Raw genomic sequence first — 14,742 nt, forward strand, 5'->3', positions numbered from 1 at the left:
TTATTGTAGTACTTTAATTATGTTCCCCCTCTCAGAAATCTGTAGTAACTTTCTATTGCATTACCAAAGAAAGCATAAATCCTGATCCTGCATCAGAAACTTCCACAGTATGGCTCTTTTCAACTTTTCTAGCCTTATTCCTTCATAAAAGAAATATTAAGTACTTTACCATATGCCCAGTAAAGAGTAAAAACCATGATGAGATGGCCTCTGCTGCCTTTAAGTTACTTAACATCTGTGAGATCATCAAACAAGAATCGGGAAGGGACCTTTGGGCTAGGCAGGGACAGAGTTTGTGAACAGAGCCATGATGGGGCAGTGTAAGTTGTTGTTCTTTTTTAAGGGTAATGGTAATGACTGGTTTCATTCTTGTTCTCTGAAGAAAGGGTGGGAAGGAAAGTTTAGACTGTGTTGGTAGACTTTTGACAGAAGGATAGATAGCTGAATCCATTCCTGCTGGATACTGGTGCTCTATCCAGGTCAGCTCCACTCTCTAGTCCAGGACAGCTCTGGCCCAGATGAAATTCCATAATGGAGGGGTTACATCTCTCTGTGTGTATGGCATAGTGGTGTGGGGAGGGGGATGGTGTGGCAGAGTCTGGAGATTCCCCTCCAGAAGGGAGTTGTGACCGACTGAAAGAAAGCAATGCCCTAGGATAGCCAAGAAAGGCCTGGAGAGCGAGGATTGCTTTCCCTTCAGTAGCTCATGCTAGTTCACATCACGTACTCAGTATTCCAGTCAGATTGGACTGTTTTTTGTCTTTAATTCTTGTCCTGCCTTTACTACTCTTGTCCCTAGCTGCAGATGAAAGTAATGTTTTCCTAGCAGATTTCTCATGATACACTGCCTAGACTTTCCTTGTTAGTTTTCTGACCTTCATTTATGGCATGTTTGTGTCCAAATTTTTCTGCCTTTCTTCCTTTGCCAGGTAGTTTATAAGGAAATGTCTCCTATATGTCTGGCCCCATGCTTCAGACTTTTTATGTCTTACCCATAATACTGTTCTTTGGTTCAGCATGGTTTGTACTTAATAAATGTACTTAATAAATGCTCATTTAATTGAATTGGGGTTAGAATAACTTGAATCTCAGCTACCATCCATAGAGCAAATCTGAATAAGACAGTTGATAGTCGCCAAAGCCCGTGGTGCATTTTATTCTGCATGAGAGGGTAGAACCATTTTTAGGGCCATTAATTTAAAATAGTCTGTAAAACAGGGCAGCAGATTATAGACATTGCAAATAGTTTAACAGCAGAGAAAAATAGCAGCTGGTAGAAAGAAATGGGACAGAATTAGAAAAGATATAGAACTATTAAGGCTGCTTAACATAGCTATAGATAATTCACATTTAGATAAGTGATATGATTTTTATTCCTATTTTTCAGATAAAGAAACTAAGAAAAATAGATGTAGAGCTATAAGCTATTAGTTTAACTCCCTCCAGCCCCACCCACCATTTTACAGGGGAGGAAATAAGACCCAGAGAAATTAAGTGATTTATCCAGTGTCACAAAGATAATAAATAGCAGAGCTGTCATCTGAACCCAGAGTCTTACAAATCCAGTGCTTTTCATAACATGTTGCTGCTTCCTTCAGAGAAATGAAGGGATCTTGGCCAAGTAAATGGCAAAGCTAGGATTTTAACCAAGATCCTTTTGATTCTAAGCAAAATTCAGAGCAAGATAGCTATGTCATTATTTTTAAAGACATCACAATGTTATGTACAGAACAGTACAATAACAGATGATCATTGTAATGAGCCCAAATTAGGAGGAAATGACATTGAAGTATGCTTTAAGAAGACAGAAAAGTGGATAATGCATTTTTAAAAGATTTTCATCAAAAATGATTTGAATAATTTTGGTCCTCAAGGGACAAAATGCAGTTATTTAATATATTCCAGAATTGCTGGCTGTAATGTGTTATAGATCCTGCTATGTTTTTAAAGTGTAATATTCAGGGAAGGAAAGTTTTAATTTTCATGTCTTTATTTTTGTTGCTTTTTTTTTTTCTCCTTTGCTCCAGGAAACTTCCTGATGCTGCACCTGTTTTAAGTGATCAGAAGCCATCTGTATCAAAATCAGGACGGAAAATTAAAGGACGAGGCACAATCGTGTGTATCTTCTGACTTTTTTTTTTTTGAGACAATTGGGGTTGAGTGACTTGCTCAGGGTCACACAACTAGGAAGTGTTAAGTGTTTGAGGTCAGATTTGAACTCAGGTCCTTCTGACTTAAGAGCTGGTGCTCTATGCACTGTGCCATCTAGCTGCCCCTGACTTTTCCTTTTACAAGTTATTTGTGTAGATGATATGAGATCTATTTTAATTTTATAACCTCAAGAAGTAGTTATTAAATACCCATTTCAGAACATTAGACTAGACTCTTTGGAAGACAATTCAGATATTAAAATGGATCTGTGTTCTAATCAATATGAATATTGTCTCCACTGCAGATTGTAATAGTACATGCTGCCTATCTCATATGGGTCTTATCCATGTTCTCCAAGTTTGTTTCTGTGCATTCATTCAACATATTGTCTTTTATTTACTTTTGACATCACCAGAAAACCAGTAGAATTCACAGATTATTCATCACTCAACACATCACCAGCTTTATTAAAAAAAAAATAAATCCTATGTTCCTAATAATATATGTATTTTAAAAATACACATTTCTTTTATGAATCATGTTGGGAGAGAAAAATCAGAACAAAAGGGAAAAACCACAGGGAAAAAAATACCCCGAAAAAAGAAGTGAACGTAGCATGTGTTGATTTACATTCACTCTCCATAGTTCTTTTTCTGGATGCAGATGATGTTTTATATCCAAAGTTTATTGAAATTGCTTTGGAGATAGCTCTGTATGGAAATTACTGGTTTGTTCTAAGTGGCATACTATTCACATTCATATAGACTTCTCCTTTATCCATTGTCTTCTGAGTAATACTCATTTTCAGTTTTTTGGAGACTGTACTCTTCCAAGCCCTACAACTTTTAATATTAAAAGGATTCAGGGAGAAGCAGGGAGAATTTTAAGACATTAAAATGACTTGTGGTATCTCAAAAGCTTTCCAGCTTGCTATCTTCCTATTCAATATTGGTACCAATTTATTATGCTTTTGTAGCCTCTAGGATATATCTAGATCTACATGTGAATCTAGATAGAGATATAGAGATACATATACTATTTGAGGACTCTGTAATTCATTTAATTATCCATCATATACCGGTTAATAACTATCCATCTACTAGATTTTTCCTATTTGAATAGTTAAACCATGCTCTTTTGAATGACTATAAATCTTGTCCTGGAGGTTTTGCAGTGTTCCAAGGATTGATATAATTAACAGTGTTATACAAAAACTGGAGTATGTGGAGTACCTCATCATGTACAGAGAATCCCTTTTGGACTTGGACCAGTTATCCTCTATCTCAATCACACATCTTTGTCAATGATCCATCTCTTGGTTTTATACTTTGCCTGATATTAATGATCAAAGAATTATTGAACAAAATTGTCTTCAATTACTATATTAAGGATCCTGTATAATTTTGATGTGCTCAGGAACCTGTGGTCTTTTCAAGTGTCATTTGTTCTATTGAATCAAAAGAAATTTTTTTGTAGTCCGTGAACAAGTACAGCAGCAGCTTGTTTTCAACATCATTTGGTTAATTGGGTGATAGTAAAGATGTGATCTCCTGTGGAATGTTCCCTTTCTGTTAGCTCAAGTATAACCTCAGTGTAGATATGTATTATGCTCATAAAAATTTTATTTAGATAGAAAAAAGACATGCATTTTGAGTATTGATATTAATTAATTCATATTAATGAGTTATTTGTTTTTAGTAATGAAGTCCAGGTTGGGTTTTTTGTTTTCTTATCTTACCATTCTTTATACCTTGAGAATCTGCCTCTGTGTAATTTCTACACTCGTCTCCTAGTTCTGCCCATCTGTGGGGCCTAGCTGGACTAGTCTAATTTGTCTTCATGAGATAACCTTAGGGGAAATAGAAAGGTTGCTTACAAGAAGGGAAAGGACTGCCTTATGGAAGAACTAGGATTTGTAGTTTAGTTATTTTCAGTCATGTCCAACTCTTCATTGACCACATTTGGGGTTTTCCTTGTCAAAGGTAGTGGAGGTTTATCATTTCCTTCAGCTCATTTTACAGATGAGAGGGACCTGAGGCAAATAGGGTTGTGACTTGCCCAAGGTCACACAGCTGAGTGTCTGAGGTTAGATTTGAACTCAAAAAGATGAATCTTCCTGACTCCAGGTCCAGCGCTCTATTCAATGTACCACCTAGTTCCCCAGAACTAGGATTAGATTATTTCTGATTGACCTCAGAATAGTATAAAGAATGGGAAGACATATAAGAGATGTGGATTTCCTTCTTTGGATAATGAAAAACATTTTCACCAATAGATTGGATAGATGGCCTAAAGTGTAGTGGGGTTCTTCTTACTCAAGTTCTTGGAATAAAATGGTTGACCACTTGCTCAGTAGATTGTAGAAGATATTCTTGGTCAGGAATTACTTCAGTTAAATAGCTTTAAAGATCAAGGCCCCTTCTAATTCTTGAAATTTTGTGATTCCCTGTAGTCTTTCCTCTAAATCAGTAAAGAGTTCTCCCTTCACACTTCACAAAGGCATAATTTGTGCTTCTTATATACTTAGATATTATGATCATATATATGTGTGTGTGTGTATGTATGTATATATATATATATATATATGTCATATCTTCCAACATATTATGATATCTAAGAGATAGGGTCTTCATCTTTTTTTTTTTTTTTTTTTTTTAATCTTCCCCAGGACCGAATTTGAGTGCGATTATAACCTTTCTTCTGCATATTATGTGTCTTCTAAGGCAGCCTAATATCCCATTGGCATTTTTGGTGGCTGTTTCACACTGTTAATTTATCTTGAGCTTTCAAGCTACCAAACGCAGTCCTTTTCAGATAAATTCTATTTAATCATTTTCCTCTTGTATTTTTTTAATCTGAATATGAGGTTTTCCTTTTATACCAGTTAAATGTAATCTTAGTACATTCATCCAAATGTTTGAGTACATAAGAGTTTGAGTCTCTACTTGGAGTTTAGAGGGATCTGGATCCAAACACTGTTTCTGATACTAAAAGACAAGTCACCTGACTTCTGAGATTCAGTTTTCTGGGGGGGAAATCATACTATTATTAGTACTCTACCTCATGTTATTGTGAGGACTAAATTAAATAAAATAGATATACATTGCTTTGCAAAACTTTGAAGTTCTACATAAAGGTGAGAGTTTTTGTTGTTATATAATATTAGATTATATAACCTAGTTGTTTTCTTTTCTCTAAATTCTGAATCTTTTTGTCCCACATTTTAAGATGCCTGATTTTCTTCTCTTATCACAAATTCTAATGTAAGAGTAGTCACTTTCCTAACAAGTGCCTATCATTTCTACTTTAGCTGTTTCTCTTTGTTGGTCAGAATCTAGTACAGAATAGCAACAGTTTTAAGCCTTTCTTCAACTTTTTAAATGATGAAATTACTACTATGACAAATCAGAAAATGATTAACTTCTTTGTTTTTTATATGGAACATGTAAACATATCCAAATAATTTAATTTTTCCATTATTAATCTGTCTTGTCTCTATGTTGGGTTAATCATCTGTTTGCTCTATCGCTCTCACTATTTCCTTTTCCTGTCTATAATATACTATGATTTCAGTTTCTCTTTTCATTGAACTTCTCCCAAATGTTCTCAATTGTGTCTGTTTTCTTGTGGTTTCTGCTTTCACATGAGTATCTCTTTTTAACATGTAATTTTATTTTACCATCTCTCATATCTATTTTGTGCTTTTCACATGAGGCATCTCCTTCTAGAACCATATTCAAATTATGGATCCCATCGCACCATCACTGATATGCCCAAGATAAGTTTGCCTTCTTGCATTAATTGCATTAATTTTGTAGTTAATTTTGCTTCTCACTACATTTTGTTCATAGCATTGAGACTCCAGGTTTTATTTTTGGTTCCTTTTTCTGGATTTTGTGTTTTATTTTTGGTTCCTTTGTCTGGATTTTTGTTTGTCCATTGCAAATTATTTGATACCTGCTATTTTACATATATTATAGCTACTTCCTACAATAGGCTATTTTCTTTCTACCCTCTTTCAGTTTTAAGACTACATATAGATTTTTTTTTTGATTGAGGCAATTGGGGTTAAGTGACTTGCCCAGGGTCATACATCCAGGAAGTGTTAAGTGTCTGAAATCAGACTTGAACTCGGGTCCTCCTGACTTCAGGGTTGGTGCTCTATCCACTATGCCACCTACCTGCCCCAAGATTTTTTTTTTTTTTTGCATCCCTTATTAGGAAACTTAACCACACTTACCCCTTACCCCTTTTGTGAAGGAGATACTATTTAAAGTGGGCTTTAGAATTGGATATTATTGAAATTCCAGCCACAAGGAACAGCATAATTATATCAGATAATGTCTTGTACCAGATTCTACTTAAAATCAAACAGTATTATAAGGAGACGTTTACTGAGACTTTAAATTTTATCTTTATTCTTAAAGCGATATCATACACCACCTCGATCAAGGTCTTGTTCTGAATCTGATGATGATGAAAGCAGTGAAACACCACCTCATTGGAAGGAAGAAATGCAGAGGTTAAGAGCATATAGACCACCCAGCGGAGAAAAATGGAGTAAAGGAGATAAGTAAGGGTCTTTATTCCTTTTTTTTCTTAGTAAATTTATTTATTTTTAATACACATTACTTTATGAATTATGTTGAGAGAAAAAAAAATCAGAGAAAAATACAAGGGGCAACTAAGTGGCACAATGTGTAGAGCACCAGCCCTGAAACCAGGAGGACCTGAGTTCAAATATGGCCTCAGACTCTTGCCCCACTTCCTTGGCTGTGTGATCCTGGGCAAGTCATTTAACCCCAATTGCCTCAGCAAAAAAAGAAAGAAAGAAAAATAGGAGAGAGAAAAAAAAAAACCCCAGAAAAAAAGAAGTGAACAAAGCATGTGTTGATCCACATTCAGTTTCCTTAGTTCTTTTTCTGGTATGGATGGCATTTTCTGTCCAAAGACTATTGGGATTGCTTCGGATCACTGAACCACTGAGAAAAACCAAGTCTTTCATAGTTGATCATTGACCATTCTTGCTGTTATTGTGTATAATGTATTTCTGCTTTTTTTTTGTTTTGCTTAGCATTAGTTCATGTAAATCTTTCCAGGACTTTCTAAAATCAGCTTGTTTGTAATTTTTTATAAAACAATACTATTCCATTATCTTCATATACCATAACTTAGTCAGCCATTCCCCAATCGATGGGCATCTACTCAATTTTCCAATTCTTTGCTACCACAAAAAGAGGTGCTACAAACATTTTTGTACATGTGGGACCTTTTCCCTTCTTTAAGATTTCCTTGGGATACAGACCCAGTAATGGCACTGCTAGGTCAAAGGATATATACAGTTTGATAGCCCTTTGGGCATAGTTCCAAATTGTTCTCCAGAATGGTTGGATTATTTCACAATTCCACCAACAATGCATTAGTGTCCCAGTTTTCCCACATTCCTTCCAATATTTATAATTTTCTTTTCCTGTCATCTTGGCCAATCTGAGAAGTATGAGGTGGTATCTTAGAGTTGTTTTAATTTGTATTTCTCTAATGAGTAGTGATTAGAGCATTTTTTTCATATAACTATAGATGACTTTAATTTCATCATCTGAAAAAGGATCTTTGACACATTTATCAATTGGGGAAGGACTTGTATTATAAATTTGACACAGTTCTTTATATATTTTAGAAATGAGACAGGGTCTCTCTTCTTGATGGAGTAATCTCAAGATTTGTATGAATGAATTTGTTGTTGGCTGTATGGAATGAAGGATTAGAAATGACCCTTTTCATTAGAAGTCACAATCTTAAATTGATGTCATATGAAGTAATGACAGGAACATACAACACATGAAACACACATACACACACAACATATATCTCAGGGGTAAACTACATGGAAGGGAGGTTCTCTGAAACATACATACATATATGTATGTATGTATGTATATATGTACGTATGTATGTATGTAAAAAGATTCTGACTTTGTATTCAGTTTGGTAGTGATGATAAATTTTTGTTTGTTTTTTAATTACGCAAAAAGGTGTTTCCTAGACATATTTCTCAAGATCTGATAGCAAATGAGACAACATGGCACAGTAGAAAGAGTGCTGGGCAGTGGGTGACAGTGCAAGGGGGCTTGATTTTGTATAGGCCACTTTTTTTCTCTGGGGTTTGGTTCGAATCTGTGAAGCATATTCCTTGCTATAGTATAGAGAAGTGTTAGGATCTTAAGTTTTAGAACTGGAGGAATTTTAGAGGTCTTATGGTTAGTATTCTGTGCATTGAAAATACTTAATATTTCTGGAATCAGGAAGAACCTGAGTTCACAATCAGCCTATAGACACTTCATGGCAGTTGGGTTCTGAGCAATTCACTTAACTAATATTTGCCTTCTTTTCTTCCTCTGTAAATGGGGTACTAAGAGTACTTTCCTAAAAGGATTGCTATGAAGATCAAATTATGAGATTTATAAAGCATTTTGCAAAACTTAAATTATGGTGTAAATTTTGTGTGTGTGTGTGTGTTTGTTTGTTTTCCGTCCACTATGTAAGTGTATTGAATGTAAAGAATATAAGCTTATTGAGGGCAAGGACTGTTTTATATTTTCATTGACTTAAGATGTTACCAGGGCAGAGTGGGTACTCACTAAGTAAATACTTGAATTATAATTTAATAAGGAAATAGTCAAATAAGTAAGCATCTAGTTTAACCCACTTGTTTTGCAGGTGAGGAGACTAGAGCCAAGGAAGACCTAAGTCTAAGTAGCCAAGCCAGGAGTTAATTGTATATTGTCTAACTTCAAAGTCAGCTCTTGTTACCCCATGCACTGTAATATATCCTACTTCAAAGCATAGTCTTCTACTCCATATCTGGCATCCATTTAAGGAATGATGTCTTTGCTAGAATAATTGGTCAAGACATGCACTCCTGAAACCCCAGAGCATTTGCAATTTGGGTCTAAGATAGTGCTGAAGTGAGGATGTTTGTGGAATTATCCACTAGGTAAAGGCCTGCTTTGGAAGAAGGCCATGAATTGATCATATACATAGGATTTAGAGTTGGAAAAGATTTTTGAGATTTAGTCCAATCTCCCATTTTTCATGTGAAAAAACAGGCTTAGAGGAGTTATATAATTTGCTCAGGCTCACATGGGCAAAAAAGTAGTAGTGCCATAATTTAGACCCAAGACTTGTGAAATCATATCCTTGAGCTCTTTTCATTATACTGTGTTGTCTTGTTGGCATTACTTCTGAGGAAAGCCTTAAATTCTCTACATTATTTTATTTTTTCTATGACACTAGAGAATCTTTTTTTTTTTTTTTTTTTAATCTGTTACAAGGGTTTCTTAAGGTTTTATGCATGGTTTTGGTAGTGAATAGTTTTTTAGTAGCAACCTAGAATGTTTTTTAAAGAACACTTTTATGGGTAGCTAAGGGCTGGTCCTAAAGTCAGGGGTTCAAATCTGGCCTCAGACATTTAACACTTCCTAGCTGTGTGACTCTGGGCAAGTCACTTAACCCCAATTGCCTCAGCAAAAAAAAAAAAAAAAACAAAAACACTTTTATTGTGCTTAACCTTGAGATACTAAAAAAAAAAAAAAAAAAAAAATCTAGTTAATGAAATTGACTCTGTGTCCTTGTTTATAGGTTAAGTGACCCATGTTCAAGCCGGTGGGATGAAAGAAGCTTATCTCAAAGATCAAGATCATGGTCATATAATGGCTATTATTCTGATCTTAGTACAGTAAGACATTCTGACAGTCATCGCAAAAAACACAGAAAAGAGAAAAAAGTAAAACATAAAAAGAAAGCTAAAAAGCAGAAACACTGCAAGAGACACAAACCAACCAAGAAAAAGAAAGTTTCTCAACTTTCAAATGTTGAATCCTCTAGATCTTCAATCCGGCAAATGAAATCTTGTGATCGAGAAAGGAGATCTCATTCATCGTCATCATCTCAGCACTCATCTAAGAGGGGCTGGTCCAAGTCTGACAAAGATGAACAAAGCTCTTCAACCCAGTATAGCAGAGATTCTCATTCGTACTACAGGTCAAAATCCCAATCCCGTTCATATTCCAAAGGAAGCTCTAGGTCAAGGACAGCATCAAAATCCTCATCACCTTCTCAAAGTAGGTCAAAGTCCAGATCCAATTCCAAGTCCAGGTGTCAGAGGACAAGATCTAAATCTCCAAGAAGTACAGCCCCTAGATTAAATGAAAACAAACCAGTCAAAACAGAACCCATAAGAGCAGCAGTGCCACCAAATGACAAAGTTGTTGTGCAGCCAATAGTAGCTGAGAGTATTCCTGTAATACCTTTAAGTGATAGTCCTCCACCTTCACGATGGAAACCTGGACAGAAGCCCTGGAAGCCTTCTTATGAACGAATTCAAGAAATGAAGGCAAAGACAACACATTTACTTCCTCCCCCAAATACGTACAGTTTAACAAATGTAAAAGAGCCCAGTATTTCATCCTCTTATCGTAAGAGGGAAAAGAGTTCAGATAGTGATTGGAGTGGTTATTCAAAATATCATAGTGATAGAAGTTCAGAGAGTTCACCAAGATCAAGAAGCAGGTCTTCTAGAAGTAGGTCTTATTCAAGATCATACACAAGATCAAGGAGTCCAGTTAGTTCTCATTCACGGTCTCGGTCTCTGTCAACTCCCAGATCCCATTCACGTGGTAAATACAGTGATAGGTCCAGATATAGTAGGTCATCTTCATATTCTGTTAGCAGTGATGATGGAAGACGAGGAAAAAGAAAATCTCGAGTCAATGAGAAGAATATTAATGATTCAAAGAAAAGGCAGGTGTGTAGCTCTGAAAGAACACTTAATAATAAGTCTGCCAAAGGTGGTGATGAATCCTCACGAAAGAGAAAAGATAGTGAAAGCAAGTCATCTTTAGATTATTCTTCAGATAGTGAACAGTCATTTGGGAAAGTTACACAGCCAAATCTGGAAAGAGATAAACATGTCCAAGGAGAAGTCATCAGTAATAAAAAACAGGAACAAAGTGCATCATCTAACAGAGATGACGAGAAATCAAAATCTGAGTGGGATAGTGATCATTCCAAAAGGAAGATGTTGAATGAGAATTTATCTGACCATCTTCTTAATGGAGAAAAATCTAAAAGGAAGAATTATGCTGGCAGTAGATGGGACTCTGAGTCTAATTCAGAGCGAGAAGTAAATAAAAGTAAGGAAGATTCTAGGCCAATTTCTGATAAAGAAGAAGGAGAGGCTACATCAGAATCTGATGTAGAGTTTGTTGAGACCTATGTCAAGGCCAAACCTACGCCAAAATCTTCAGGAAACATCCTTCTTTCAGATAATGAGAGTGCTTGGAAGCCAAGCAGACAGCACCTATCATCTTCCATTTCAGAGAGCTCCCATTCCAATTCTGAAAACCATCGAGGAAAATCAAAGAAACACAAACACAGATCAGAGAAGAATCTTAAAAAAGAACACACTAAAAAGGTAAAAGAGAAATCCAAAGGAAAAAAAGAAAAAAAACATAAGGTTCAGAAACGAAAGGAAATATTTCATTGGCAACCTCCACTGGAATTTGGTGAAGAGGAAGAAGAAGAGATTAATGAAAATCAAGCTACCAAGGATATAAAAGGGAAAAAACAAGATTTTGAAAATAGTGATATTATTAAAGATAAGAATATGAAAACCGAGAAACTTTGTGGTGACAGCAGCCACTCAGGCAAACATAATATGATTAATACCTCAGCAGATTCTAATCCACTCTCTAAAGACAATGGTAAACCCAGTGTTTCTACCAGCATTTTAAATGCAGAAAAAAATGTATCTACTTCCCAAAAAAATAATGAGCATGATGAAACCATTCAGAGTGGAACAGAAGATGTGGTACAGACAGATGATAATATGGAGATTTGTACTCCAGAACGCAATTCACCTGTAAAGTTAGAGATTTCCCCTCCAAGCAATCTGAATTTTGGTACTCCAGATATAAACATTACCCTAAACCAAGATTTACAGAATGAAAATCTAGAAACTGTGGTTATTAATCAAGAAAACAATGTGACTGAGAATAAGACTGTGATTGAAGTAGGAAAGCAGGATGGTGGTAATCTTGGTTTTGCCAATACTGTTGAAAATGCTGTTAAGTCAGATGTGAGTGAAAGAAGCCAGAGTAATATAGTTGATAATAAATGGAAGCCTTTACAAGGTGTGGGTAATCTATCAGCAACTACAACTTCCAGTACTATGGAAGTTAAAACTTTACCTTCTGTACCTGACACAAAACCACAAGGCCTGAGAATAGAAATCAAAAGCAAAAACAAAGTTCGTCCTGGTTCTCTCTTTGATGAAGTGAGAAAAACTGCACGACTAAACCGGAGACCAAGAAATCAAGAGAGCTCTAGTGATGAACAGACTCCCAGTCGAGATGACAACAGCCAATCCAGGAGTCCAAGTAGGTCCCGAAGTAAATCTGAAACCAAATCAAGACATAGAACAAGGTCTATCTCCTATAGTCACTCAAGAAGTCGATCTCGAAGTTCTACTTATTCTTATCGGTGAGCAATTTTCTGATTTTTGTTTTCCTCCTCTCATTTCCCCTTCTTCCTCCTTTCCCACCCCCAAATAAAAATTCCACTGTTTGATAGAATGTCAGAGTTGGGAGATACCTGAACTAAAAAGGAATCTTATGATCACCTAATTTAACCTCATTTTATAAATGAGGAAACTTTTTTCCATAGAAGTTATGACCCTAATAATTGTATAGAGTTATTTAGAAGGAAAAATTTAAAACAAATTATTTTTAAGAATAGTCTTCAGATAAATAGTCAAGTTGACAAAGTTGTACACTTTTCTAGGTGAAGATACCAATAATAAGGAAGAAGAAAATTTCCATAAATGTCTAGCTTTGTCTTCACTATAGTCTACATAGTGAAAAGAATGAAACTATAATTATTGAAGGCTAGGGAAGAGCATTGTAATGGGAGGTTGCTGACTGACTCCTTTTCTGGTTCCTTATTAAAAAAGTTTCCTTCTGTTATATTTTATTTCTCATTACTCATCCCTTTAATACTATATTTCAGTACTTAGATGAATCTGTTATCTCAAGAGATGGCTTTTTGTGTTAAAGTAAGAAGTCAGGATTATTGAAAGTTCTATGCAATTTCTCAATTGTAGTCTAACCCTGTTTCTTTTTCCTCTTTGATTCTGACCTAGCTTATTCATTATCCACCTGTAGGGTCTTGTCCTAATGTGGATTCATAGACTAGCTCAATGGGTTATCCATTTAGTTTCATGTTATACCCTGGATAATAATAATAGGTAGTTAAAAAATATTTTTGTACCTTTTAGTCAGTTCTGTGATTGTAAAAAATGTTTACTGTAGAATATTGTTTGTGAAACCCTATCTAGTCATGTTTTCATCTAGGAGATATCTCTACCTATATATAACTACCAAAAAAAGTATATGATCCAATAGAACTAAATGAAGCTATCAAAGTTCTCTTGCAATAAAATGCAATGAAAAGATCACAAAATATTCTTTGATAAATCCAAGAGGTAACTTCTGATTATCAATACCAAGAAAGACAACACAATATAAATTCTATCTTTGTTTTATTTGGCACCATTTCTGCTTATTAAATTTGCACTAGAGAATGAGATATTAGAGGCCAGGTGTGGTAGTTCTATTGTCACAAAATTTCAGGGTTGGAAGAGACTAAAGAGGTCACTTGTCTGACCTGAACCTAAACAGTGTGTAAAAGGGAAGTCCATTTTTAATATCTCAGATAATGTTATTCAGAATTCAAGTGATGGGAAATCCATTACTTTTAGGGTAGTAGTATCATATTTCAAACTGTACTACAAAGCATTTGAGCTACTTTGTTATGTTTATATTAGTTGTTATAGTCACATCTCATAAACTTTTTCTGAATTGTAGTTCAAGAAGTTATTCTAGAAGTAGGAGCAGAGGATGGTACAGTAGAGATCGATCACGAAGTCGCAGTAGTTCTTATCACAGTTATAAAAGCCACAGGTAAGTGTGTCTCATAAAGAACACTGTATTTCTGTAATATGGATATTTTAAAAATGGTATTATTAGATCTTGTATATAGTAGGCTCTTAGTAAATGCTTGCTGACTTCAATCTGTACTGTCATCCTACAATCACTGCTCTTATCTCTTCCCAATATCTATAAAAAGACTTAAGCATATTGGAAGTTGAGGAGCAAGCAGTGATTGGTGAACACTGGACAAACATGATTAAACTGAAATAAAAGGTGAAAGGCTATAAAGAAATGACTATCTATACAATGTGTTCCTATCCCTAGATTCTGATGTTCTTGTCTTGGGGAAGGAAAGTACAAACTCTTCACCTAGGGAGCAAAGAAAGGAAACTAAGGATATAGACCCCGGGTGTCTTCATGTTCTTCCCAATTTTTTTTTTTTTTAATCTAATTGCATGTACTTCTTGATCACTAGTAGAAAATAAGGTGTGGGCGGGTGCATGGTTTTAGGTACCAGTTTTGTTAGGGTGGAAAACTTGGGAAAACTTCTGTCAAGGAAAAGAACTTGATATTCTCATTACAGAGTCTCAAGCCCAGGACCTAT

The 14,742-nt window shown here is 35.3% G+C and overlaps 1 protein-coding gene across 9 annotated transcripts in view; it reads left to right on the top strand.

The window, feature by feature from the left end:
* NKTR (natural killer cell triggering receptor) overlaps window positions 1–14,742 on the top strand; it is a 51,423-nt gene that overhangs the window by 31,394 nt on the left and 5,287 nt on the right. For 8 of the 9 annotated variants that reach the window (XM_031959796.1, XM_031959798.1, XM_031959804.1 and 5 more), the window contains 4 exons: window positions 2,028–2,115; window positions 6,579–6,724; window positions 9,790–12,690; window positions 14,073–14,168. In XM_031959796.1, the coding sequence (XP_031815656.1) occupies window positions 2,028–2,115; window positions 6,579–6,724; window positions 9,790–12,690; window positions 14,073–14,168 (3,231 nt within the window). Of the gene's footprint in view, window positions 1–2,027; window positions 2,116–6,578; window positions 6,725–9,789; window positions 12,691–14,072; window positions 14,169–14,742 lie in introns of those variants that run through there. The other variant, XM_031959846.1, reaches the window with a different exon arrangement.

The sequence above is a fragment of the Sarcophilus harrisii genome, chromosome 1, assembly GCF_902635505.1.
Source record: "Sarcophilus harrisii chromosome 1, mSarHar1.11, whole genome shotgun sequence".
In the NCBI taxonomy this organism is placed as follows: Eukaryota; Metazoa; Chordata; class Mammalia; order Dasyuromorphia; family Dasyuridae; genus Sarcophilus; species Sarcophilus harrisii.